Raw genomic sequence first — 27,112 nt, 5'->3', positions numbered from 1 at the left:
TAATCTGTTACAGGGTCAAACTGTTGCCATTGCTTCCTCTGTATTAACCTTAAAGCCTATGTTTTAAGTCTCACTGGCCCTCCTTGGACAATTCCAAGGGAGCCCCCTGGCAAATATCCATCCATCCATTTTCTCTTCCGCTTATACTCACGAGGGTCGCGGACATGCTGGAGCCTATCCCAGCTGTCTTCGGGCGAGAAGCGCGGTACACCCTGGACTGGTTGCCAGCCAATCACAGGCCACATATAGACAAACAACCATTCACACTCACATTCATTCATTCATTCATTCATTCATTCATTCATTCAAATCCATACCTAACCAAACCTTCAGTCTAAACATGTAGAATTGAAGGTAACCACTTTTAACAGCAAAATGTGACGTCAATAACGCCCTCATCAATTTTTGTGTGACTTTAGAGTCAGACTTAAAAATCTGAAGTTAAAAAAAGAAAAATAAAGATTGTTGTTCATATATTTTATTTGTAGAGGTTAAAATATACTATGGACCTTCTTTATAACAACCAAGATATGACTTGAATCTTGAATCTCTTAAATCTCTATCTCCACCATAAAAAGTCCTCATCATTTTTTTTTATTTGAACGTCATCTGAAACATAACATGTCTGCTGAGCAGCTGCAGCTTCTCTGATCACAAAACACTCTTTTTTCTTTTTGGTTTCAGTCCATCTAGGCTCTCTATTCTGGTCTCATTGAATCCATGCACACTGGCAGCGAGCCCTCATGAGATTTGCACCACTGAGACAAAGTAAAGTACAATGCGAGTGAAGGAAAAAACAATGCTGGCATCAGAATTTTCATCTCCAGTTTTAATTTATGAAGCGGCTCCTGTTGGAGGCAGACTGAAGACATGTGGGCAGGAAATGACTCTCTGAATGTATACTTCTAGGAATAACTCCTATTTTCTCCTACTGTGGCGAGTGGGAAAAAAACACAACTCTCCCGTCTTTGTCAGTTAATTTCAAACAAAAATGCACATATTTCTATGCTGATTTATTTGATTTGCTCCTGGTTTGCATGTTCCCTTACTATTCTTCTTGCCTTTTTGTCACAGGACCCAGAAGAGTAGGTCTCCCCAGGTCCCAAATTCCTGTCAGTGTTGTACTTGAAAGCCATCCCAAGTCTTCACCATAACACCAAAGATGCTCTTGCAAGCAACACTTCTGACACCATTTGTCAAAGGATGTCAAAAGGTAACAATCTCGCTTGTACACCATTTGTCACAGGACTCCGATGAGCGGTATTTCCAACCCAGATCTCAACCTGAGTTTACTGGGCTGCAAAGAAAGAGTCAGGTTGACAGACAGCCAACCCACTTCTGCCACCAAATGTCACTTTGTTGAGGATTACCTCTGCAGAGAAATAGTCTGAATACAGGTTAGAAAAAAAAATGGTCTGGAAAAAATGAGTGACTATGAGACCACTTGTAATACTACTACTATTAGTAGTATGCTTACCCAGGAGTATGCACGTTCCACAGTACAATGTCATGAACAGAGTGAGCCCTTTTGTCAATCACTTTGTCCCGGTGGGTGGAGGCGGGGTTGCTAGAATACATACACAGAGTGCAGAAGAGTAACATAGTAGAAATTAAATCAGTGGATTGCGATGTATTGCCATATTTTTTTTTCATTGTACTTTCCATAAAGGGAACTGCACTGCTTTATGAATTTTGCCCATCATTGACAACCATTATGTGAAACATGCACACATTTTTCTTTCCCTTTTCTGTGTATTCTGGCACAAGAAAACAAGTTAATATAAGCTAGCTAACAATGGATGTCATGGGAAATACCTATTTTGACGCTAAAGCTAAAAAAAACGGCAACAGTGTCCATTTACCTAACTGACTTATATATTAACCAAGCTACAGCGCTATTATTTTTATTGTAGTAGCTAACATGAAAACTATTTTCATCTCACAGACTAACAAGATGCTCGTTTGCTGTCAGCATTCTTTATGGAATGGAATGGAATGGCCTTTATTGTCATTATACAAGATGTACAACGAAATTGGAGAGCTTCTCTTTTCAGTGCCTGAAAGGCACCTGAGGACTGTAGCATATGTCTTGTGCTGGCAGACACAGCCATCCCAAGGAGAGCAGACATTGTAAGTGTTGTTGCTGTATCTTTGATGCTGCTATTGACAGAACAAGCATACGTATGTGTATGAGTGCACCGATAAAGAAGTTTCGGTAGAGGTTTAAATCATCAAAATGCGGCAAGATACTGATTACATGTTATCATCAGTGTACGTGTTAATGCAAGAATGTTTACAGTGTGATTCATAGTCGAAATAGGTGTATCCCAATGACATCCGAGCTCATATTAACTTGTTTTCTCATTTTATTATGCACAGAAAAGGGGAAGACATATGTGTTTAGGTTCAACAACATTTCACAAAAAGGGCAAAATTCCCCTCAAAAAGTGCAATTCACCTTTATTATAAGGTATGGGTTGCTTATCAGACAAATACAGAAAACTGCAGTGTTACTGTATTCAGCCTAGGTGTTGGTGTTTTTACTGTATTAAAAAAGACATTGTCCTCACTGATGCTACTGTAAAAGTGTCTGCTGTCCTCATGCCAGTGTGACATGGTGCTCTCTTAGCCTGCAGTCTGGCATTCAGTACACCACACAAACATGCCCCAGTCCACTGCTGCCCTACACTATATATTTATGTCCTGTGCACACTCGCTGTTGACCTGGAGGCCAGATGTCTATTTCATTCTTATCAAGCCCAGCAGCTGCCAACTAAATACACACACAGCCTTCCTCCTACTCTTGTACTCCTCGCCTGACCCACGGCTCATGTGGGAGGACGTTGTGACATTTTGATGCGACCAAGTGTTTCTCACACCAACGTTTGTGGATACAGGACCAAATATTTCAAATAACATGATGCGCTATTGAGGCTACAAATGACCAAAATAAACATATTTTGTATTATACTCCACAGTCTCCAACAATCTGTTTTCTTGCACCCCTCACTCTCCTCTTGAACAAAATACCGTGTTGTTATGCCTGAGCTCTGTCCACTCAACTCCACAGTCTCGACTTTACTGGCCGGTAAAGACCGTGCATCAGTGAGAAATGCAAACAATGCAGTTTTTATCCATATTATAAGATCTTTCTTAGCTTCTCACTGCAGCCCAGCGACACATCCCTGTACATGTGTTACTAATTAACTAATTAACTGTCTTCTCTCCGCATGACCTCAGGAAAAATTTTCTCTTTATGTTCTCTCATCTTAAAGCGACTGCAGCAGAGCATAGCATGCATGATGGCTATAGGATTCCACACACGTTAAAAAAAATCTCATACTGGGTCAAACGAGGCAGAGTATGCGTGACAAACACACAGCAGAGATATTTATAGATTTTTCTTTAGGCCCAACACCCACCTATTTCACACACACACACACACACAATGGCACAATATGTGTGTGCGTGTGTCCTACATTGTGCTGTCATGCTTCACACACGGCACACACACATCACATGTAAAGGTTCTTGCTTGCTGTGACGTATGAAAGTGATCCAGACTATTTTTAGAGTCAAACCATAGGGATTCGCTACTGCTGTGCAGTGTGTGTGTGTGCGTGTGTGTGTGTGTGCCTTGCTTTGCTCTTTTGCAAGCTGGACGTCATGCTTCACTGTTATTATTGTTCAGCACCAACAAAGCCGCTTTTTAGCTACGTTATGTTGTGTATTACTGTGCAAGTGTGTGTTTGTGCAAGTAAATAAGATGTGTGCATATATTGGACTCCACCCAGGAGTCGGCATGTTGTTTTGGGTTTGTGAGGTTGTCAGCGACAAGACTAGACACACCCTTAAAGCAGTGGTCTCCAAAGTGCGGCTAGGGGGCCATTTGCAACTCTCAGTTTTTTAATTTGGCCTCACCACCCTTAAAAATACAGAAAAAAGAAGAAAACTACAAAAAAAACAACAGCATAAATGGGAAAAACGGTGTAATTAATATGAAAGTATTGCAATATTTTTACTAAGAAACCTAATAATATACTGTCACTTATACCAAAGCACAACTTGTATTTTCTTTAGATATATAATCTCGTAAAATGGTTACATTGGATTGCTTTTTCGCATTTTTGCAATATTAACAATGTAAAATCGGCCACCGCATCCTTGGATTATTCAGTTTATGGCCCCCGGTAGACAAAGTTTGATCAGCCCTGTCTTACAGGGGACCTACCATGATCATGATGTATTGAGTTTTCCAGAATCTGCACCTATTCCAGCTGTATTTCCTTTTGTGCTTCCCACCAGTCTGTTCTAATTTATTCCACTCATCTGTGATTGGTCACACGCCCAAAATTATTTCTAACTATGTACCATTTAAGGAAGTTCGCCCATCTCTGACATCACAAAGGGCCAGTTTTACCACACCTATCCAAGCATTTTGAGCCATCCCAAACTTTGATCAGGACTCACTTCCAAACACGCAAACCTCATTATCTGAAACTTTGGTATGGTTTAACACGAGAATACATCATTCTAACTACATTTATAGGTCAGAAAAGTGGAAAAGTCATAATCGGTCCCCTTTAAGGTGTTTTAAAGTGTGCAGCAGACATGTGATTGTTGGCGGGGATGTAACTTAAGGGAATTTAGAATTTCATGAGATTTAACTTCCCGATGATGATGCTTTAGCTCCTTTTTGACTAAAACGCTTCCAGGAAACACCATCTATTGGCCACCATCAATGTTACTCATTGTAAACTAACCCAACAAGAGCTGTCAGCTGGGATAGGCTCCAGCATACCCTCAACCCTATTGAGGATAAGCAGCATAGAAGATGGATGGATGAATGAATGGTTACATTTCATAAACATTGCATCGTGCTGTGATATAACTACTATAGTTTTCTTTATGCTATACTATATTTAGCATAAGGTACAGTATATCTTTAATAGAATAGTATATTAAATTCATCTATTTTCTTCTACAAATTTGTACTAAATAAATTAGCATGAGTGCTGCTTGCTTTCCCTTTCCAACAACGCAAGAGTGAATCAAAGGTTTTTATTATTTAAGTTATTACTAAGTTATTTTTTTTGTTTGTAATGCCCATATTGTAACACAATCACTTCATGCACACTTACACACACACACACACAGGTTCCTTTGAAGAGCAGAGACTTGAACACACACTCACATCTGGATGCTAGCCACCCTTTTCCACACAGACCCCTCATATAGCGTGAGAGGGCTCACTTGGAGGGCCTTTTTTTGACGGAGCGCTTGAAATAGAAGAGAGAGTAATTGTGACAGATTGGAGGTAGAGTCACTTTTTACGTTTGGGTCCCAAAAGGGCCCTGCTTATAAAAGTGTAGTTTTACTTTTCACAACTTTCAAAACAACATAGATATAAATATGTATAGCTGTACATAGTATATATCGATGTACATAGGCATAGTATACGTATGTAAAAACAAACAATCTTGACCAAGTTCCATACAATTAGCCTTACAAGCGGTCAAAACAGTCAAATAAGCAGAATGTACATGTATAGTTTCACAATAGAAAATATAGCACCACAGGTGATCTTCATCTTCACACACACACACACACACACATTCTCACACTGTTAGCGTGAGTAATTGTTTCTACCTGTGGTGCTTTTTGCAGTGAGTGTTTGACCAGGGCCCCAAAGTTGCATGCTTGGCAGCCTATGAGCGCACTAACTACTCAGGGCTAATTGCCGTCCAATGTGCTTGCGTGGCTTTGGCTCTCTCATGATAATGTTTCACGTACCAGCAGGCCAGAGGCTTGGAGACGATATTTCACATTGGACCGCATGCTGCTTCGGCTCTACTACTGCATGATGAGGTGCTGTCGCCGACACAGCAGGAAGACATTGTTTACTGCTTTCATTGGAACTTTAAAGGCTGGAATCGATGGACCCATACACAGAGATTTAAAGGAACAGATTGTGTGTATTTTATTTATTTTGTTTTATTGAGTCTTCTACAGCAGTGGTTATCAAATGGTGGGGTGTGGGGAAGTGTCGGGGGGGGGGGGGGCATGATAGGCACGGGAGACGATACCCATAAAACGTCTTCAAGGTTGGTAGGTCTGTCTGTCATTATTCATGCAAGAACAGTGCTGGTGCCAGCAGCTCATACAGTGGTTTGTACAGATAAATAAAATATGACAGGTTTTCAATCGTATTTCAAATGGGGGGGTGTGAAAACATGTCTGTCCCCTTAAAGGGACGTGAATTTCCCTTATTTTTCCAGAACATTTCCTTTTTTTTAATGCAAAATTGGACAAGTGCACCTGAGGGTGAACTCCCATAAGTTTCCATGGCCAAATTCCTTGTGGACAAGGGCTCAGATCCCATGTGGCTCCCCAGCTTCATATTGTGTAGACCTGGGGACAGTATACCCTGTGGACCCAGAGCCAAGTCCCATGTGGACCCATAGCCTTGTCCTCTTCTTTGTACTGGGAGCCAAATCCCTGGTAAGCTGATTCTCTTGTGAACCAAGGGTGGAATCAGAGATCAAATCTTTTCTGGAATCAAGACTGAATCCCATGCAGACCACAGGCCTGATCATCCTTGCTCTTTAGGAAAATCCCTCGTGGACTCACAGCTCAATCCAACATAGGCCTGTGTCTGTTTACCTTGTGGACCCGGATCTTAATTTCTTCAGAATCACATACAAAACACCTTACCTTCTGGACCCTGGCAAAAACACTTTTGTAACTCAGAAAAAATCCCGTGTGGACCCACAGCTGCATTCCATGTGGACCTGGGGCCGAATCTGAGAATGGATCCCCTTTGAACCGAGAATCAGTATTAGACATGAGACCAAATCCCTAATTTGTTTTGAATTCAGAGACAAATAACATGTTAGTCAGAGACCAAACATGTTGTAGACCCTGCACCAAAGTCCTTGTGAATCCCGGGATGACTCTCTTAAGTATTTGGGGCCAAATCTCTTATCGATCCAGAGCCCAACCTCCAACCCAAATTTCTTCTGGAGCCTGGGATGGCTGGGACCAAGTCCTTTGTGGACCCACAGATGTATACCTTGTGGACCCAGTAACAAAGTTTAGAAAGATCTCCAGTTGAATTTCTTTTTTCATTATTTCCTAGGTCCAAATCCACCAGTACCAGGGACTGACTCCTGTATGGACATGTAGTTGAGTCCATTTTGGACTCCCATGTCCACATTCTGTGAGAAATATGCTTGCAAACCCAGGGCTGACTCCCAATTAAGAAGATCATAAACCCTTTTGTGTTTAAAAAAGCACAGTGATAGCCAACATGATGTGAAGCCTGTATGACACATTTACACATCACAATCAAACGCACACAAAAAAATGGCCCCTTTTATTTTGCCTCTGTCTGAGTCCCCGTGGCTGGCCTGTTCAGCACATTTCTTCTGCAGAAAACTACCAGCTCAGCACTTTTTTTTCCTAGGGGGTCTATTTTTATCTTTATCATGACAAAAAAATGAGGCAGTGACTATAACTTAAAGAAAAAGTGGGAGTGGCCTGGATAAAAGCATGCTCTTAAATAAAAGTGCCCTCTGCAGGATGTTTGGCTGCATTAGCATCTCTTGGCACGGCCTCAGCGGGCAACGTGGAAGCTCATAGAGGGTGAAATTTAAATTGGGGATTCTATTTTAGGGGCTTTGGAAGATAAAGGTGTGCTGCTGTGTGCTTACGCCAGGAAGCCTCCCTGGATTTCGCTCCAAAGAGGAAGTCAGATACACACACCTGGTTTCAGAGAGGCATACGACCCCCCCCCCCCCCCCCCACCCCCTGCTTCACACACATACCACCCTGCTCCTCCATGTTATTGTTTATCACACTGGCTTTGCACACTTGCTCAAATCGCTATCAGTCATTTTTGCAGCTGCATGCATGCATGCATACATGCATGCATGTTGTGGCCCTCAGGAGGTTCTCCACGGGGGCCTTTTGAACCCAAAATGTCTCAACCTAGCTGTCCCCCTCTTTTCTCCAGTGTCTCCAAAGACAACACATCTGTTCATGAGCTGCACATGAAAAGAGGCAGGATATTTATACACCTATTGCCTCCACTGAGACACACATTGTGAGACGTATTTACGTGTGTTGGATTTCCAAACGAATTCATTCTAAGTGATGAAGGAATCTTTTGAAGACATATCACATCCAGGCATGAATTCACAATCTGCTACAATTTGATGAGATTTGACAAAAATATACAGTACTATAAGGGTCTGAACAGGTTTAAGGTGATTTCCGGGTTGCATTTACATCGCCATTAAAGCCATGATGTGGTTTACATAGATAAACTCTTTTGGCATTACAACTTCTTCCTATATGGCACATATTTCATCAAAGATACTGTATTGTTTTTATTATTGAATTGGTGCTTTCTATAAAAATAGGATCACAAGGATCACAAATCAATTATAAAAATAATATAAAAAACTGCCTGCACGAGTGGTTAGCACGCAGGCCTCACAGCTAGGAGACCTGAGTTCAATTCCACCCTCGGCCATCTCTTTGTGGACTTTGCATGTTCTCCCTTTTGCTTTTGCTTTGCTTTTCTCCAGGTACTCCAGTTTCCTCCCATATTCCAAAAACATGCTAGGTTAATTGGCAACTCCAAATTGTCCATAGGTATGAATGTGAGTGTGAATGGTTGTTTGTCTATATGTGCCCTGTGATTGGCTGGCGACCAGTCCAGGGTGTACCCTGCCTCTCACCCGAAGACAGCTGGGATAGGCTTCAGCACCCCCGCGACCCTCGTGAGGATAAGCGATAGAAAATTAATGAATGAATATAAAAAACAATAAGCCACAAATCCTGACCAATTGAATTCCATTGCATTGAATTAGCCTTAAAATTTGCTATCATATTGAAAATTTAAACAGTAAAATAAGCAGAATGTACTACATTTTTGGTCGCACAATTGCAGAAGAAGTTAAGCAAAGAGGAGACAAAAGATGGTGGTGCCATAATCCTTTTGTCCAGTTCACCAACTTAACAGTGGTTAATGTCTTTTTACACTTTTAAAACCAGGAATTAAGAATGAAGACGGACTGTTTTATTGTTTTATTCTTGACACTGGTTAACTTCTTGTTATGACAGTTATTAAATATTACCTCTACAGTTAATAAAATAATTTCATGTCATATGCTAAACACTGGAAATGTGCAACAATAACATCCCTTTGACCTGAAATGACACCTTTATGTACAACTATTATAAAATATATTTTTAAGGAAGATGGAAAACAGACCACCACTTTATCCTCCTCTCACCCCCCCCTTCCTCTCCCAGCCTCCCCTGCAGGTCCATTAGCGCATTAAAACTTCCTCAACTGGGTCATCTTGCTGTCTTGGCCAAACGCCTCTTTACAAGTCATCACTTCCACGCCCCTGCCAAGCGTGTTCTTGCACACTAACCCCTTTCTGTCACCAGGAGTTAGTCAAAAGTCGGGATAAAAATAAATATGTGGAATAAAAGATGATTTACACATCACATGGGTGTTTATTTCATGTTGGGGAGTGTAATACAGTTTCTCCTGCAGTCTGCATCATATTGTAGAACCATTAATACCATTATAGATAGATATACAGTAACAAATGTTCAGTATTGTGGTTATACTACACATGCCTGAATATTTTAGTCCAGATATTTAAGTCCATTGAAAGCTATGGGGTGTCTCTTTTCCAAAATGATTCTTCATATACATATGTCATATACATATACAAAGTATTAGTAAACAATGTAAAAATAAAGAAAAAGAAACAACGCAAAAGTTGGATTCCCTCAGTAAAACATGATACGAAAGATTTTATTTTCATCTCATCCTTATGGATTTCTTAAAATAAGAACTGCTTATCATTGAAATGTCTTAAGTGATTTTGGCTATTTATTAATCTATTTTTGTTCTCATCAGTATATTTGTCCAAACACATGTACCAGGCATTGAAATGTATCAATAAACTAAAGAAACGAAGGTGGTCTAATATTTTTTTTCATGACTGTATATGAAAGGGACAAAATATTTAACAACTTAGATTGAAATAAAAAAAAATAGATAAAATAATAAAAGAAATGTAATTCTGTCTAGATGTTGGACAGACTGCTGTTGTGTAACGCCGCCTCCTGTTGCCAAGGTAACGCTATGACGTGACGTATAATCCCTGCGACGGTATACTGACACGTCATCAACCTGTTTGTTTTGCTGGCTGCTGTCACGCTCCTGGTAAGACCAAAAAAGATGCTAACTCCGGAGGCGGTGTGGCAGTTCCCGGTCCAGATATGGGACCGGGTTCTCTCCAAGGTCAACCGGGCCGTGGTGTTTATGGACGACACATGTGCGGAGGTCCTCCACTGGAGCGCCGGGGGTGCTGCCGCCTTGTTCCAGGCCGGAGCCCGCAACTTGAAGCAGTTCTCCAGCTTCGAGTCGTGTAGTGACAACGAGCCCAAGGCGGTGTTTGTGGTGAGAATAGAATTGACTCATCTCAACAAAAAGTTGATACACTTTCGACAAGATTTAAAAGACGTATGTAGGAAATGAGAGAGTTTTTTCTACAACACTCAGCCTGAATGAAGTTGAAGCACACATATTGCAGCAGATTATTGATGAAAAGAACCTTTTATTATGCCCTCCATCTATTTTGTTGTTGTCTATATGTGCCCTGTGATTGGCTGGCGACCAGTCCAGGGTGTACTCTGCCTCTCGCCGGAAGACAGCTAGGACCCTACTAGTGAGGATAAGCGGCATAGAAAATAAATAAATGGATGGATCATGGTATTTAGCAATATTTTAGTACTTAATGTGGCCACTAAATCCAAGTAAAACATGTATGCATGCATGCCTTCTTATGGCAAACAAAATGTTGAGTATGTTTCTATATGATACAATGTATATTCACACAATTCTTATGTAACCTCATCAATTTCCTTAGAGAGTGCCCAACTTTCAATGTTTCCCCATATCTTCAACAAAATGCCTTTACGCTATTTTGCACCCCTAGGTGAGCACCTTGCTGAAAGGCCGCACAGTGGACACCATAAAGGACATCATCTCCCTCAGCCACCTGCAGTACTGTGTGGTGGTCACCACCGTGTCCCACTCACTACACCTGCTCGCCAACAACGTCACAGCGGATGTGGATGGAGCGCCTGTGTTCGAGCAGTTCGAGGACAAGCTCTGCGAGTGGATGGGCGACATGAACTATACGGCGGAGGTTATGCACGTGCCCCTGACCTTCGCTCGTGTGTGCCCGCAGCTGCTGCTGGCGCCCGCTTATGCACAGCTTTTTCCACTGCTGCCCCCCGATCTGCACACCATCAACTCCAAGCGTCCCGAGAAGAAGCGGTTGGGGAGCCTGCTAGATGTGGACGTCCCCTCGCTGCCTGCCGAGCTGCAGATTGAGATCAAGTCGTTGGCGGCGGCATTGAACGCCATGTTTGAGGCCACAGGAACCAGAGAGGAGAGCTTCGCTGTGGGCCTCATGAGTCGCCTCATAGCAGGGGAACTGGCCGGTCACCCCCAGGCTAAGAACCGCAGGAAGACGGCCCCTAATAAAGCATCAATCATCTTTGTGGACAGGACCTTGGACCTGACAGGTATGTCTGGAACCAGGAAAACGAGAGTATTGTAGTTCATGTCAGTATTTACCATATTATTAATGGTAATATTTTCACTAGTAAGTGTTATTAATAGTAATATTTACAAAATTTTACAAGATTATTAATAGTCACATCCTCAATATTTTACAGTATTATTAATAACAGAATCAGTATTTTCCAATTATTTTATTGATAATATTTAACCTTAAATTTCTGCTGTAAAATGTATTCAGATTGTTGGCTAGACATATATTTAATATAAATACAAAAATCACAAATACTCTGAAACTCTTCTCGCTACTTTCTCAGGAGCCGTTGGTCACCATGGCGACAACTTGGTGGAGAAAATTCTCACTGTGCTAAAACGCTTGCCAGGTCATGTGACCGATGTACAGGTAGACATGCAGGAGCTGACCAGTGTGCAGATCAGTCCTCATTCACAGAGCAGTGTGGCGCCGGGCTGCCTCGCACAGACTCAGTGAGTACACTTCAATAAACTTGAATAATAAATTGAATAATAAACCAATCTAGTAATAGTTGAACTTGTATGACCCAGCATCCACACACGCAGTAATTTCTGATGATCCTGTTCCACTTTAGAGCGCATGCACTAACTCATGCTTTACACATGAGGGGGGGTGGCACATGACCGCCACGAGGTGCCAGTGGTTGAGTCAAGCTGTGCAGACACACGTGTTGGCCGCCTGCGGTGGGCTTGTTGTACATTGCCCAGGGATTAGTCCGACATCATTTGTTCCATTCCTGCCTCGGTCCTTCATGTGGTTGACTGACCAAGATGACGTTAGTGGTTATTTAATAAATATATTAGTTCTTGGGAATGCATGTTGATGTATTTGCCAACACGTGTCAGAAGATATAGCTCCTGTCGCTCAACGGTCAGTTCTTGACAAGTTTGTGGGATATAACACAAAATAAGTGAAGAACTCTATCATAGAACTCTAGCATAGTATAGTTACAGTCACATTCATTATTAGGGGCAAAAATGGACAGTATGTCTGTCCTAAACACCTTTTGGGAACAGGGCAGACATGTCGATATGGAAACTTTTTATTTGCCCATAAAATGCCATTTTTTTAAGTCTTAAAAAAAGGTTTTAGCAACATGCATGTTACCCTTGCCTAATGAATTCATCAGCGGTATTAAAGAGGACCTATTATGCTAATTTTCAACCCTTAATATTGAGTTGTGCTTTCCTATAGAGCAGCTACACATGATAACCCACACAGAAAACCTTTTAGATTTTCCAGAATCTGCACCTATTCCAGCTCTCTTTCCTTTGATTTGTGCTCCCTGCCAAAACAGTCTGTTTTAATTTTTTCCACCCATGGCCCGCCTCTGGGAACTCTGCTGTGATTGGTCACACGCCCAAAGTGCTTCCTAACTATGAACCATATAAGGAAGTCCAGCCCTCTGTGACATCACAAAGGAACAGTTTTGCAACGCCCTCTGAAAACAAGCATTTTGAACCATCCCAAACTTCTTTCAGGACTCGCTTCCAAATGCTCAAACCTAATTATCTGAAACTTTGGCATCGTTTAACACGAGAATACAACATTCTAATTAAATTTATAGGTCAGAAAAATGGAAAAAACATAATAGGTTCCCTTTAATACAAGCTGGAGCAGTTTGCGCCTTATCACTGGTTATACTTATCATTGGTTCTGTTGATGCTGTGTTGTGTAATATACTTACTACTGTTTTCTGAACGGCTGTCAACTTTAGTTTTGTGTTCTTTGGTGGTTCAAATCATTGAAGTCAGTAAAGGTTGAAGACATATTGGTGGTTTTACAAACGATGTTGCCTGACACCTCCTCTCCATGCTGGTCACACACACTGCTATGAGATGGCATTCCACTCCTTGACCACGAGTTGTCCGATGTGGTTCTGTTGGTTACTCTCATACAAACATCATGCCCAAGTTCATCCCACAAGTTGGGTTGAGGTCAGGGCTGTTTCTCCTACCACATGTTGGAGGTAGCCTCTGATAAACACCACCCTGTGTAGGTGAGTGTTTATGATTTGGAACCAGACTATATTAACATATTTGGTAAGCCATGTTTTTTTTCATAATGTTCCACCAGAATACTTTGAGTTTGGACCTGGTAACTTGGCATACGTATTCCCTACATTCCATCAATGTTGAAAGCAGCATTAGCATTAGCCTGCATGCTGAAGTGAGCCAAGAAAGGGGAAACGTCATCCATTTTCAGACAAAGGGATCAGGTCTGGGTCAAAGAGATTAATTTGTTATCTCAGCACTTGTCTCAGTTCTACTTGTCAAGAATTATGCTGCTTTTGTATTTTAACAACCTTCTAACATACCACAGCCAAGTAAATCAAGTGAGGACATTTTAACAATTTATAGTCCGACTTTAAGCAGGTGCTAGCACTAAAAAAGGTTAAAGACGTGTTGCAGATAGTCTTATCAAATGTTTTTCTGGAGTTTGCAGCCATAATGACTGATCAGCAGGAGTGTGATTGCCTGTGTTTTTTTTGTTGTTTTTTGCGAGCAGATGGCCGAGTCGATGCTCATCACAGATGTTTGGGCCGCAAAGAAAGGCAGATTTTCCAATCTGCTGAAGTGCCTGTTTAAAGTGCTCTGTGTTCAAGACAATGCGCTGCAAATGTTTTTGATGTTGTTGGAGCCAAGTGCCAAGCAGCAGGTCGTGTTTATGCTTGCATTTGAATGTTCCCGTCCAAATGCGGAAAAACAAATGACTTTTTTCCACAAAACATCACGCAAGGGCTGTGGGAAAACATCCCAAATTTAGTTCATTTATAGTTTTCTTGTTGTCAACCAATTTGTATTGCACACTGGCACCACCTACTCAACTGGAGTGTGGCATTTTTTTTATACTTTATTAACAGCAGCACAAATTTAGACACATAGTTACCTGTTTACTGCATGGTTTAGCTTGTCACTGTCTAAAGAAAACCTTGTATCTCCAATTTACTAAAGACTTCAGCATAATAATCCTATCTTCTCAAGGGACAATACTATTGAAAGTAAACGTGGATATACTTTTGAGTAGTTAGTGTACAGCTTGTGTAGCAGTGTAGATTTACAACCTACTGAAAATGGCTCAACACACAGTCATTACTGTCTAAATAGGTGCTGGCACAAATGAGGAGAGAGATAATTGCATGAGTGCTGCCATGATGGGGAGCTACAGTTCCTCGAGGGAAACACTGCTATGATTGTAGCGAATAGCTCCACTAGATTGTGGTATGTATTTATGAAATACGAAAAAAAAAACAATTGTCATCAGACGGTGATGTTAGAATGTTACATGAGCTACTAAGCTTGGTGGGTGCAATCAACAACTGAATTGTCCTCTTGTCCAGCCTCAGTGGAGGTCTGTACTTCACTGAGTACTCTTTATTGCATCTTCTGCAAAGAAAAATACATTGTATGCATCATTAAACCCTGCCACCTGTCCACGGTTTAGATTCCCAGTGAAGCTTTTCCTCTTGCAAGTTGACACCACTATGATTTTGTCAAGTTATTTTTAACCACCTTGTGTTTTTTTTTGTAGCAAAGAGCAGCTTAAACCTTTAAATGTTCGGTGCACCATAATTGGAGCCTTTTTAGAAGCATGATATTTTCTTGGTTGATTCCAGGATATTTGTGTAGATCAGGGTGTACCAAACACTTCGTGGGTGGTTGTTGGTTCTAGCGCCGTAGGCATGACCCCTACGCTTACCTTGCAATTACCGTCATATTGTTTTTCATAACCTGGTGGTGATTGTTATGGTCCTGCAACCACGCTTTGACGTGTGGTTCTGGGTAATGGTCTTATGGAGTGTCTATACACCTTTTCCTGTGTGGTTTTTAGCTTCTTTTTGATACCTCTCTAGTGACATTCTTTGTCAGCCATTGAATACATCCTGAGTTGAATGTGCAATGTTGAGTAAAAGTTGTGGTCTGCTACCTTCCCGTCTGTCTGTGTTATGCTGTGCTCTGTGCTATGCTTGGCTCTCTTTTTTTCATCCTGTGTGGTGCGCCTGAATCCCATTGGAAGAGGGCACCGGGTTTCCATCTATTCCAGACTGAACCTGGCTTCTTGGACTTTGACTCTGTGGTAGGAGTGGGAGTGTGTGTGTGTGTCGATGTGAGCATGGGTGGCCAAGGTGGAGATCTGGTTCTGTGTATCCGACCGCACCCTGGCATGAGAAAACACAGCAGGACTGCCATCTCCTCAATTCAGATGTGCCTGGCACACTGTGCACCAATGAGGGAAAAAGCACCTATTTCTGTCCTGCAATGGGCAATGGGAGCTTGAGTAAACGTTGCATGTGCAGTATGTGAATATAGGTGGCATGGGAAAACGTAAACCAGCGGTTGCAGAGGAGACATGCTAATAATGTGTGTGGCCTACATGCTCGGATTCCTAATAATAAGCAGAAAATGCTTTATAACACTTTATAATGCTCAAGAAGAGACAGGATGGCACACTCAACAAGGAATCTAACCAATCTTCTTCTATAACAGCAGTTTTCAAATAGCACTACAAAGCATTGTTTCCACCTATATTTGTATTAAAAAAAGACATCACCAAAATCACAAAATCCTGTTTAGAGTAAAAGTGCAGGATTGAGACCTGTGACATCCCAGTTGGGAATCACTGATATAGAGGTTCTTTTTTGTTTTGCATAATTTCTGCATTTAATTGCTATTCTATTGATGCTTGAAGATTTCCATTTCCATTTCACCGTGGTGAACTAAAGATTAAACATAAATAGAGCAGTTTGATGATAAAATCCTGCCTTTATCCTACCAAGAGAGAACCAGTGCCAGGCTGAAAGACTTTCATCTCTGAGGGATTCAATCAACAGCGATGGCTTCAATTTCAGATGTCACTGATAAAGAAAATCTAAAAGGTGCACGATGCAGATTTAGGACTCCTCACATCCTGATGTCCACCATGTGTGAAGCACGTAGATGACTTTCACCTGGACAGCTTGTTCTCTGTGTTCCCTTCAGGCCTGAGATAACAGAACCTTTTCTGTCTGTTTGATGCTCTTTTATTGCACTTCCACCAAAGAACTCTTCTACTTGTGTGTGCGTTTATTCAGAAACACGATCAAACATCCGCCACTTTAGATCCTTGTGCCCAACTCTTTCAAAGAGCCCATGCTGCTCCCTTTTATTTGAAATGGTAAACCAAGCAAAGGCCAATTCACATGACAGTCTCGCACTCCCCACACTTCCTTCATATCTTCACCATTTCAACAAGACAGCTTTCTCCCACTCCTTCACTTTATGTCTTATGTTACAGTATGTTAGACTATGTTGTGTTGCGTTTATGTGTAATGGCACAATAGCGTCCCCACACAGAGTCCACGCTGTTTTATAACTTATAACATTTTCTATGCTGCTTATGCTTATTAGGGTCGGGGAAGTATGCTGGAGCCTATCCCAGATGACTTCAGGTGAGAGGCGGAGTTCAACTCTGTACTGGTCACAAGCCAATTTACAATCATATCATACCCAATCTCCTGACTGGTTGGCCAACATGCCAACCACTCGTTCAACGTGCGACAACTTTATAACAGTTTATAATAGTTAATTGGAAAAAAATGGGCAATTCTGTTAAAATTGCGTTAACAAAGAGAGAAGAGATCACATTTGTAGTGTCAGTTGTAGTGTCATCATTTGGTGGTTAAGCAACTTGAAATTTAAGAAGATTTCACGGAAAAGCTCATCAAGGATCTGGAACCCTCGTTTAATTTAAGTTCAAACTTCTTTGTTTAGACCCCCCAACTTTGCAACCTTCTTATTTTAATTTGCTCTCTTCATTGACTAACATCTGGCAAACGCAAAATTGTTTAATTTGTAGCCTCCCTTCCTCCCCTCACTTCCTGGTCTAGGCTGTCCCTATGTCCCTGTCTCCTCTCCCAATAAATCCATTGGGTCATTCGTCCCACTTGCCAGGAGACACAGAAACACTCAAAGCCATGGTCCTGTCTCTCGTCTCCCTCCTGTGTCATATCCCGCTGAAGCACACGGATGCTTACAGGAAGCAGGGTCTGTCTTGTGGGCTCTATCACAACAGCACGTTTGTGTCAAGTCCAATGTGTCACATCTGTTGGACAAACCTGGGATTGGACCGGAACATCATCTGGATCTTCATTCTCTGTGCATGGACCACATTTGCTACACAGAGAGTGATGTGGCTGCATTAAAGTTGCATTGATGTGCACTCAGGTCGGCCATACAGGTGCTGACACACTAACACCCCACGCCCCCCAACAACAAAAAGGGGAAAGATTTAAGAGCTGTGGCCTGAGCGTTCCCAGTTGTCAACAACAAATAGGTCACAACTGCTCAATGAAACGCAGTGTTGTTTTTGGATAGAACTCAGACAAAAACACATGTTCTCGCAAATACTTTGTTGTTTGTTGCACCTCAGTTATTTTATTGGACTTTGTTCTTGTTCTCTAACAAAGAGGAAAGAAAAAAAACAGCCACAAACCTAATTATGTTGTAGCAGGAACCTCAGCAAAATATAATTCTGCTCACTGTTGGAGGTGAGCAGGCAAATAAAAACGGACCCCGCTGAGACGTTTGTATCCCATCCCAGATGTTGTTTAAGTGTCGTGTTTATGCTGTATGACTAACCCCTGCATCATGTTATCAACTTATCATGCCAGTGAGTCAGAGAGCCTAAATAATTAGATAAATATGCTCCTCATGTTCCAGCGAGCATTGTTATAACTGTAATATCTTGCCAAGGGTTAATATATAGATACTTTAGGGTAGTCAGTGTACAGCTTGTGTATCAGTACAGAGTTGCTGTCCACTGAAAAAAGTCACCACACAGCCATTATTGTCTAAATAGCTAAGAACACAAGTGAGTAGCACGATAATACACTCTAGCTTTATGGTGATGGTGGTGGTTGCGTCATTGGTCATTCTCCGGGGCTGCACGACTGCTACCAGCACTGGAGGGACGAAAGAATTCCAACATGTGACATTGTGAAGCAGGGCATGACTCCCTGGAATGGAGATGAAGGAAGGAAGGTGGAGTAGCGCAATGTGTATAACCTCCATCCGTGATGTCATGTATTAAGTGGGCCAATCGTACTTGACCATAGTACTCATTGCTGAGTGTTAGCGCACCCTAACTCTGCTTTGGATTTTTGTGGATTTTTTATTGCGACACAGGAGTGTGAAGTGAAAAAGAACTTAAGCTATCGGCAACACAGTTGGCACTTAACTTCTTTTTACATGACAATTAATTTTAAATTTTGCTAAATGTTTTATGATTGCCACAGTTTGACCCTGGCACGGATTATTACTATTTTCATTATTTCCTGTGGAGAAAAGTCAAACAAAATGAACATCAATCAGCAACACAGAACATCCACACTCTCGCTCTCACACACACACACACACACACACACACGCACGCACACACATACACATTCTTCTTTGCTTTCTCACACACTTCCAGGAACAAAGTCCCCCCCCCCCCCCCCCCCCAGCCCACCACCCTTCCTTTTCACCCCCTCACTCTTTAATGCTTAGAGACAGTCAGTTTTATTTCATCACTTAAATATGTGTGCTGCATTCCTCTGACGGGTATACTCCATTTGATGCTTAGCTACCTTTTTAGGTTGCTGTCACATTATACTGGACACACACACACACACACACACGCAAACACACTAGAGAGAGGGGGCAAACACTGTTAATGTGTTGTGTTGATGTACAAGTGCAAGAGTGCCCCCTTCAGGCAGTGTACGGTACTTTTTTGAGCACCCCCCACCCCAACTCCTTAGTAGTAGAATCACCTAGCTTGTCTCTCTCTCGGGACCAGTATGAAACGCTGCTCAAAGCCCAGCCCCATTTTGGCCCAAATGGCCCAGCAGGGAAGGCGTCAAAAGGGGGGGAGATGTGTGTATGTAGCAAATTAGAACCATATCTCACCCAACACTCAGGCTTTTTTAGGTGTTCTGGGAACACACACGCTAAAGACACAAATGTATGCGTGTACCCTCCCTAACGCAGCTCACATGGTCCAGTTCAGTTGTGTAAGTTTAGCGTTTCAAACATGACTAGTATGCGGGATGTTGCTTCATGATTTTCACTCAAGCGCATGGGGAGATGTTTCCCAAAATGTTCTCCAGAAATGAAAGTGTGTCATCAGTCTGGACTATTGTCTGGAATTCCCCAGCAAGTTAAGAACATTGTTGGGAAATAGGAGATTTATATTCCTGTTTCCTTTACAACAACATCACTCCTAAATAGAACTCTTGCTTGTTTGCGGGTTGTGTCGTGTTTGCCGTTTAGTTTTTTTTGTCTGGCTTGAGTGTGAAGATGGCGGTTGTCCCAACAGTTTATAATAGTTAATTGGAAAAAAATGGGCAATTCTGTTAAAATTGCGTTAACAAAGAGAGAAGAGATCACATTTTAGTGTCATTTGTAGTGTCATCATTGTTATCATCATTGTTTCCTTTACAACAACATCACTCCTAAATAGAACTCTTGCTTGTTTGCGGGTTGTGTCGTGTTTGCCGTTTTGTTTTTTTTGTCTGGCTTGAGTGTGAAGATGGCGGTTGTCCCAACGTGAGACCCCCACTCTTCCCTCGTTCAACCAGCCCCAGGTCTGGAACTGATTACATGTGATATTAAACACATGGTAGTGGTTAAAAGCACAAAGGAAGACGAGAAAAAGGGCAGCAGATTTGTCAACAAGCTCCCTCGCACTGTCCTCTTTTTTCACCGCCATCTTGGTATATTTTATCCATCTCGCTGCGAAAGGCGCAGACGGATTTTTTGTTTATTCCTCGACCAACAAACTGTCTGTGGCCTTGATAGCAGAGCGAAATCAAAGAGGAGCACTGTTTAAAATATCATAGTCACTTGAAGACAGGTTTTAATGAGACATTGTGTCACTCTTGATTTTAAGTCTGTAAGATCCTTAAATATTTTCATACTGCCTCATAAGAAACAATGGAAGCACACTGATTCTGTGTCCAGGTTGTAATGGTACGCCATGATCACAGTGTGGTGCGTACCTCAGTTTTATGGTATCTTTGGTATAACAAGCTTTAAAATTAAACAAACTTAAATTGCAATGATGTTATCCTCCAATTATTACACTTATCAAATTCCAAAATACAAATAAAAAAATAAAAATAAATCTGAAATGCTATACAGTAGTTTAGCAAGTGCATTGATGCAGACGTGTAACAGTGCAACAGAAAATTAAAGTCACATTAATAGTTCCATCTTGGAGCCCTTTTCCCCGTCTCTACTGTACAATACCAGCACATTGCTTTTGTTGTATTCTTTTGTCTTTATCTGGTTACGTATTTCCCCGGGAAGGTCAAGTGTTCCCAAATAGGAAGACCTCAAGAAGAAAGACCTCAATTTCACTAGCTATGACCCCCACAAGCCAATGGCTGGGCTACACTGTATTTGTTTACCATGTAGATGTGTGACTGCATCATGAGACAGATCTACTTCCTATCTCTCAGTCAATGTGTACCGTGTACGCCTCTGTAACGTATGCAAAATCCGAGTACGGATTACGATTGTGATGAAATGATGCACAAGTAACATTTTAGCATGCAACATTTGCATAGATTGTAATTGTGTCTTGCAATGGAGACAGTTTCACAACCAGTTTCTGCGCCAAGTGTCCCATTAGTGAGGTGGATCAGTGAATTCTGTTACTGAAGAGATGAGGAGACGAGAGACTGAGATGCTATCAAGAGCAGCTTTTCTCTGCAGGCTCTGACAAACTAAATCACATACAGCATAGATTGAGAACATTCCAAATGTTGAGTCAAACTTAATTTTTGCTTTTTCCTGTGGGTGATCCCTGAGGGGAGTCAACGCATTCTGGTCATCAGGCTAACTATCACCAAGACAAGATTGAGTTTCATCCACAAAACACTTTCTCAGGATTGTGTTTCCTGTGATGTTGCTGCATCAAGGTACACATGTAGCGTGACATCATAGCATTTCTGACAGACAATTAAATAGCACAAACTCAACACATAGATGTGCTGCATGCTGACATGTTATAGTGACACAAATCTTGGCTGTAGTGTAAATCTTGGCTGAGCAATCAAGTCCAGCAATGCTAGCTTTAGCCTACACTATCGTGCTAGTAACTTTAAGCATTACATAAGTTATCACCAATGGAGGCTAAATTCGGCACTTGGCCAAATGTAAATTACATAAAATCCGAGTGCGGAAAAAAAAAAGGTACATATACACTAGTACAGTACAGCCTAGACACACACTACAAAATGATGATAATACTGTTTGGAAAAAATGTATCCAATTTCATGGAATTTGTTTCATACTATTACAATTTACATTGTAAATGTTCATCAGTGCTTCCGATGGTGTTTAGGCCAGCAGAACACTGCTGTGACCAGTAGGTAACATATTGCACACTCACACTGGAACCCTTGACAATGGAAACGTTCAAATATGCATAACAAACAGAAACTGGAAACTGAATTAACTGAATTGGCTATTTTGCAAAACCTTGACTACATCTTTTTTTCCCGATCAGGTCACCTGCAGCCTGTTTACTTTGGGAGACCATGCTCACCAGTAAACACAAAGAAGCAGTGATGGAGGTCCGACGCCAACTAGTGGAAGCCGCCAGCAAGGAGAAGCTGCCAATCAAGATGAGCATGGGTATGTGCACATGCAAAACACAAAGCAAACATACACTAATACATGTTTAATGCATTGAAAACACAAACAGAAGGTCTTCAGTTTGAATTGCAGCTCCATAGCGCCAACTACTGGCTCTAAAATCCTCTCCCTGTTCACTGTGTGTTTGTCCATGTGGCTGCGGAGGAAATCTGAACCACATGTTGAAACTGTGACACACACATACACACGTACGTTTGCAAACTTTTGTTGTTTCTTAATGTAGCAAATGAGGCCAACGCGAGGGATAAAAATGTGTTGGCACGCAAAAATAAAATAAGGTCCACACACACACACACACACGCTTATGCAGGTCTATGAGTCCCCTCATGCACGTTCACCTTCACGCAACCTTCTGACTCACATTGTCTGACTCATTTAACACACATGCACACACACACACATTTGGGGTTAGTGTGAATGTTAGCATCTGGTAAAAAGGGGAGGGCCACTTTGGTCCCTTTGCTCCTGTAATCGGTGAGGTAAAAAGTGTCTGGTAACAAGCAGGTTGTAATATGTTGTTGGAGGTCTCACACACACACACACACGCACGCACACACACGGCCCAGAATTTGTGTACACACTGTGGTTTCCTTTAACACCTTGTGCTTAAAGGCGCAATTTGTGGCTGATCTGACCAAACCACTGCTTCACAGTTCACACAAATCAATGATGTGTGCAGATAGTGGCCTTAATAAGGTTGTCTGCTACTGATGTAAGACACAAATAGTCACTAACCTGAGGGTCAAATTCTTATATTCAACATTATAGGATTATTTCCCTCTGCTATTTGTGTTTTATTACTTTGTGTTACTTTTTGTGTTACTTTTGTGTTATTATCCAGACTGACCGAACAAATCAGTAAATGGGTGTATTACATTTGTAATTGTAATTGACAATTTTGACATTACAGCATGTCTGACACTGTTAAAAGGGAGCCTATTATGGTCATTTTCGGACCTTTGTATTGAGTTGTGGACTCCTACACATGATAACCCGCACAGAAGGCATTGTAGATCTTCCAGAATCTGCACCAATTCCAGCTGTATTTCCTTGGAATTCCAAAATGGTCTGTTTTAATGTATTCCACCCACTCCGTTGTGATTGGTCCCATTCAGCTTGTACAGCTTAGAACTTGTACCCGGGGACGCCCATATAAGGAAGCCTGGCTCACTGTGACATCACAAAAACATTCAGCGCTATCCCTAACTTATTTCATGGCTCACTTCCAAATGTGCAACCCTCATTATCTGAAAATTTGGCATCGTTTAACACCAGAATACAACATTCTACCAACGTTTACAGGTCAGAAAAGTGGAAAAAGCATAATCGGTGCCCTTTAAACAAGCCATTAGTTACGAATAGTTACGAATTATGCAGATTTTAAATTGAGGGTATACTCGCACAAGGCTTACTGTGCTGGTCTTGGACGCAGTTCCCCATTCCTCTCTTGGCTCCCACTGGTCTGCTGTCACTTTGAGCGTTCAATATATGGCCTGTTTTACCTTTGCCATCACTTCTACAGTACACTGATGTATTTCTGTAATTTCCCTGACTTTGTGGATTAATTCCAGTCTTATTTTGAGATGTTCTGATTATTTATTTTGTTACAATTAATAATATTAATATGTTTCATGCATTATTCTGTTTAGGTAATCCATCGATCCCTTTTCTCATTAGAGTTGCAGGAGTGTGCTGGAGTCTGTCCCAGCTAACTTTGGGTGAGAGGTGCTAACTACTCGGCCACCGTGCGGCCTGTTTAATGTATAGATTAAATATTTGTGGGTGAAGCAATTCATTTAGTATGAGAATGTGGCGTGTTGTGGGTTTGGCATTCGGTATTGTTCGTTTGGATTTTATTTGTATGATTTATGTGTTGGGTATCATCAAGAACTGTAGAGAAGCAATTGCATTGCAGTCATTGTATGAGTCAGTTACATTGTGCGAGTGCATACATGCATGTACTGTACATGCAGTTGTGCCGTGCACTGGCCCACCTACAGTATTCCAATCATGCCAAATGAGAGAGCCATTCATTGATCACTTGTTGAACAACCTCACCCTTTGGCCTATGTCAAACTTTTTATGGTGCATTTGTTGCAGACCCGGCAATAAAACAGATTGCATTTCAAGCATCATGCTATAAATAATTTGTTATGCCCATATTAGCTGGATAGTGCAGAAACAGCAAGTGTGGCTGGGCCAGTGATCAAAGTCTTGAACGATGCACAAAGGCTGAGGGAGCAGCCATGATTTAGTCCAGCTACTTTAAGATGACTGTAGGTGAGCAAGGTGAGTCGGGGGCTAAGTGATGTTGGATGTCCACATCGTAGCTGAGTTGTGGCCCACTTCAATGACTGGACAGCCTCGTAAGTAATCTTCCATTGGAAGGGGGACACCGGAAAACAAGACATGTTTTTATTTATGCACTCGAAGAGCAGAGCAGCCCAGGAGAGTTTATGTTGGGGGGCCTGTTCAAAGTTATCATATGTGTGAATGGATATCATAGGCTAAGACAGACACACTGCAGTGACTAGTATATGTGCTTCTTTTTTTGCACAAATGGGAACAATAAATCCAAATTGTTTGGCCTAAGGCAGGGCTTCTCAAGTAATAGGGCGGGCCCCCCTTGGGGGATCGCAGTGAACTGTCAGGGGGCCTGAGAGGTAGGGTATACTTTTAATGTTAGTGTAGACCTGCCAACATAGTATACAAGTTTGTCATACTCAACATGCAATGTGACTCTCGAAATCACTCCATTGTATGTTCTCCATTGTTTTGCATTTTCCTGCTTTTAGTTTCAAGTTCAGTCTGTATAATACAGATAAATAAATAAACAAACATTTCTGCATTTGGGCTCATACATGTTTGGTAGAGATTGCTGCTGAAACAGCAATATTGTTATAAATATTGCAATACCATACAAAACGCATAATGAATCAATCATTGAGGTAATGTTCCCTATCAATGATGAAACCAATACATGCGCAGACAGTATATGTACAGTATATGGACAAAGACGATATATGCACAAATGTGCACACATCCTGTATAATACAACACAGTGGGGGAATTTCATCCTATTGTGCCGTGAGAAAACTGACAGGTCAATCAGAGGCTCTGAGAAATGAATTTTCTCTTTCTCTCTGTGGAGGATCTTATCCTGTAGAGATGAGAATGAGCCAAAGGTGAGAGTGCGGATCTGCAGTGGACTGATGTGTTTCTATATTTCTGTGTGTGTGTGTGTGTGTGTGAAATATTTACACTGCCACATGGCGAGTAGCCACTCGGTGAGCAGGTAGTTGCTCGGTGCTGAGCCCGCTAGTATTTTGTTTAATCTGTGGAAATGTGTGGTAGTTGAGGGTTTCGGGGGGGTGTTTGGTGCTCTAGCATCCTAATACTGTATCAAGCCCACAGTATGCTTGTATAGCAGTCTAACACTGGAATACTGTAGTTGATGGTAGAGTCCTACAAAGGTAGACCTTCTGTTTTCTTTGATGCTTAGAGGCTAGAGATGGAGTAAACACACTATCTTAAGGCTCATATTGTGGTATTTTTCACCATTTTTTAGGACTATCAATTGGGAAAACAGCACTTTGTGTGTTTGTAGCTTTGTAGGTGTCATTTCTTGTTTTTACTTCCGATACTTCCTGCAGTAGCTATCGTCTCATCAATGTACCATAATGTAACATTACTGACACACAGTGACCAATATATAATATTACATACCACAACATGACTTTCAATGTGGTATTGCGTGAATATCTGCTCTTGCGGTGCGGTTTCAGCAGCCGGAGCGGACCCTAGTACAGTGCCTACTGGAGTGGCACTTTGCGGCATGCCGGACTGGCAGGATCGGAGCTAGTAGTGTGCATAAAGCACTTAATGTGTGGTTCCAATCCTGCTCTGTGATCTGCCGCTTCCATGTTGTGTGTATTATCATTGGGAGTAGCTTTGTTTCTCTACTCGTCACTCGTAAATATATGCTTTTTGCAAATGTGAATAAATGACACAATTATTTGCTTGCAGGGTGGAGTAGTCAGCTCACATCACAAGGGGCCAATAGAGATGGAGCTTGAGGAGTAGTGATGCCAAGTGTGAACTCATGCGCTCAGAGTCATTCGCTTGTGATCACATCAACTTTCATGTCTCTCCTCCACTGCAAAAGCAGTACAGCAAGACCGTAACTCAGCTGACCAAATTTTTCCTTGAAAGTCGTCTTTTTATCCGGCAATAAGATGCCTCGGGAGTGCCGGAGCGACTTGTCAGGAAAGTTCAGCAACATAGATAAGAGGGAAGGTTCAAGCAGAGTTCTTTGATTGTGTAATAAGAACAGGATTTAGTGCAGCTTCATTTTGTCTCTCAGACTCATGTGGGTTGGCCCTTTGCTGTAAAGGTTGATTTTATTTGACGCACTGTGTACCTTTTTAGTTGCTTATTAGTAGCTCGAGTTTTACTTGGCCCTGGCATTGGATGCATTTCCCGGTGCTGTGCTTGGATTATGTTTGGCACATCAAGGCTAGTGAAGCCTGAGTTACACTGCCAGGATTTTTTAGGGCAGGATATGCTCACAATAGAGCTTTTCAGGGTCTCAAATATGCTTGCACTGAAGCATATTATGTGAAAATGCTTAATTTCAGTGAGAAATTTGACCTTACCTTTTGTAGGCGCGTGTATTTTGCCTTGAAACACATACAGTAGATCCTTTCATTGCTGTTGGTCAAAAGTATGCCCCCCTAATTGGCTTTCTATCCTGCTGTCAGTTTTCACCTATCAACTGCT

At 41.7% G+C, this 27,112-nt stretch overlaps 1 protein-coding gene across 1 annotated transcript in view; it reads left to right on the top strand.

The window, feature by feature from the left end:
* Nucleotides 1-10,209: 10,209 nt before the first annotated feature.
* Nucleotides 10,210-27,112, top strand: part of scfd2 (sec1 family domain containing 2) — a 95,977-nt gene continuing 79,074 nt past the window's right edge. The window contains exons 1-4 of the mRNA XM_058072951.1: nt 10,210-10,489; nt 11,028-11,622; nt 11,935-12,103; nt 22,185-22,312. Of these exons, the coding sequence (XP_057928934.1) occupies nt 10,268-10,489; nt 11,028-11,622; nt 11,935-12,103; nt 22,185-22,312 (1,114 nt within the window). The 5' untranslated portion in view covers nt 10,210-10,267. The remainder of the gene's footprint in view (nt 10,490-11,027; nt 11,623-11,934; nt 12,104-22,184; nt 22,313-27,112) is intronic.

This window comes from Doryrhamphus excisus, chromosome 5, assembly GCF_030265055.1.
Source record: "Doryrhamphus excisus isolate RoL2022-K1 chromosome 5, RoL_Dexc_1.0, whole genome shotgun sequence".
Classification (NCBI taxonomy): Eukaryota; Metazoa; Chordata; class Actinopteri; order Syngnathiformes; family Syngnathidae; genus Doryrhamphus; species Doryrhamphus excisus.
Note: the sequence above shows the minus strand (reverse complement) of the source record. Positions and strands in the feature narration are given on the sequence as shown.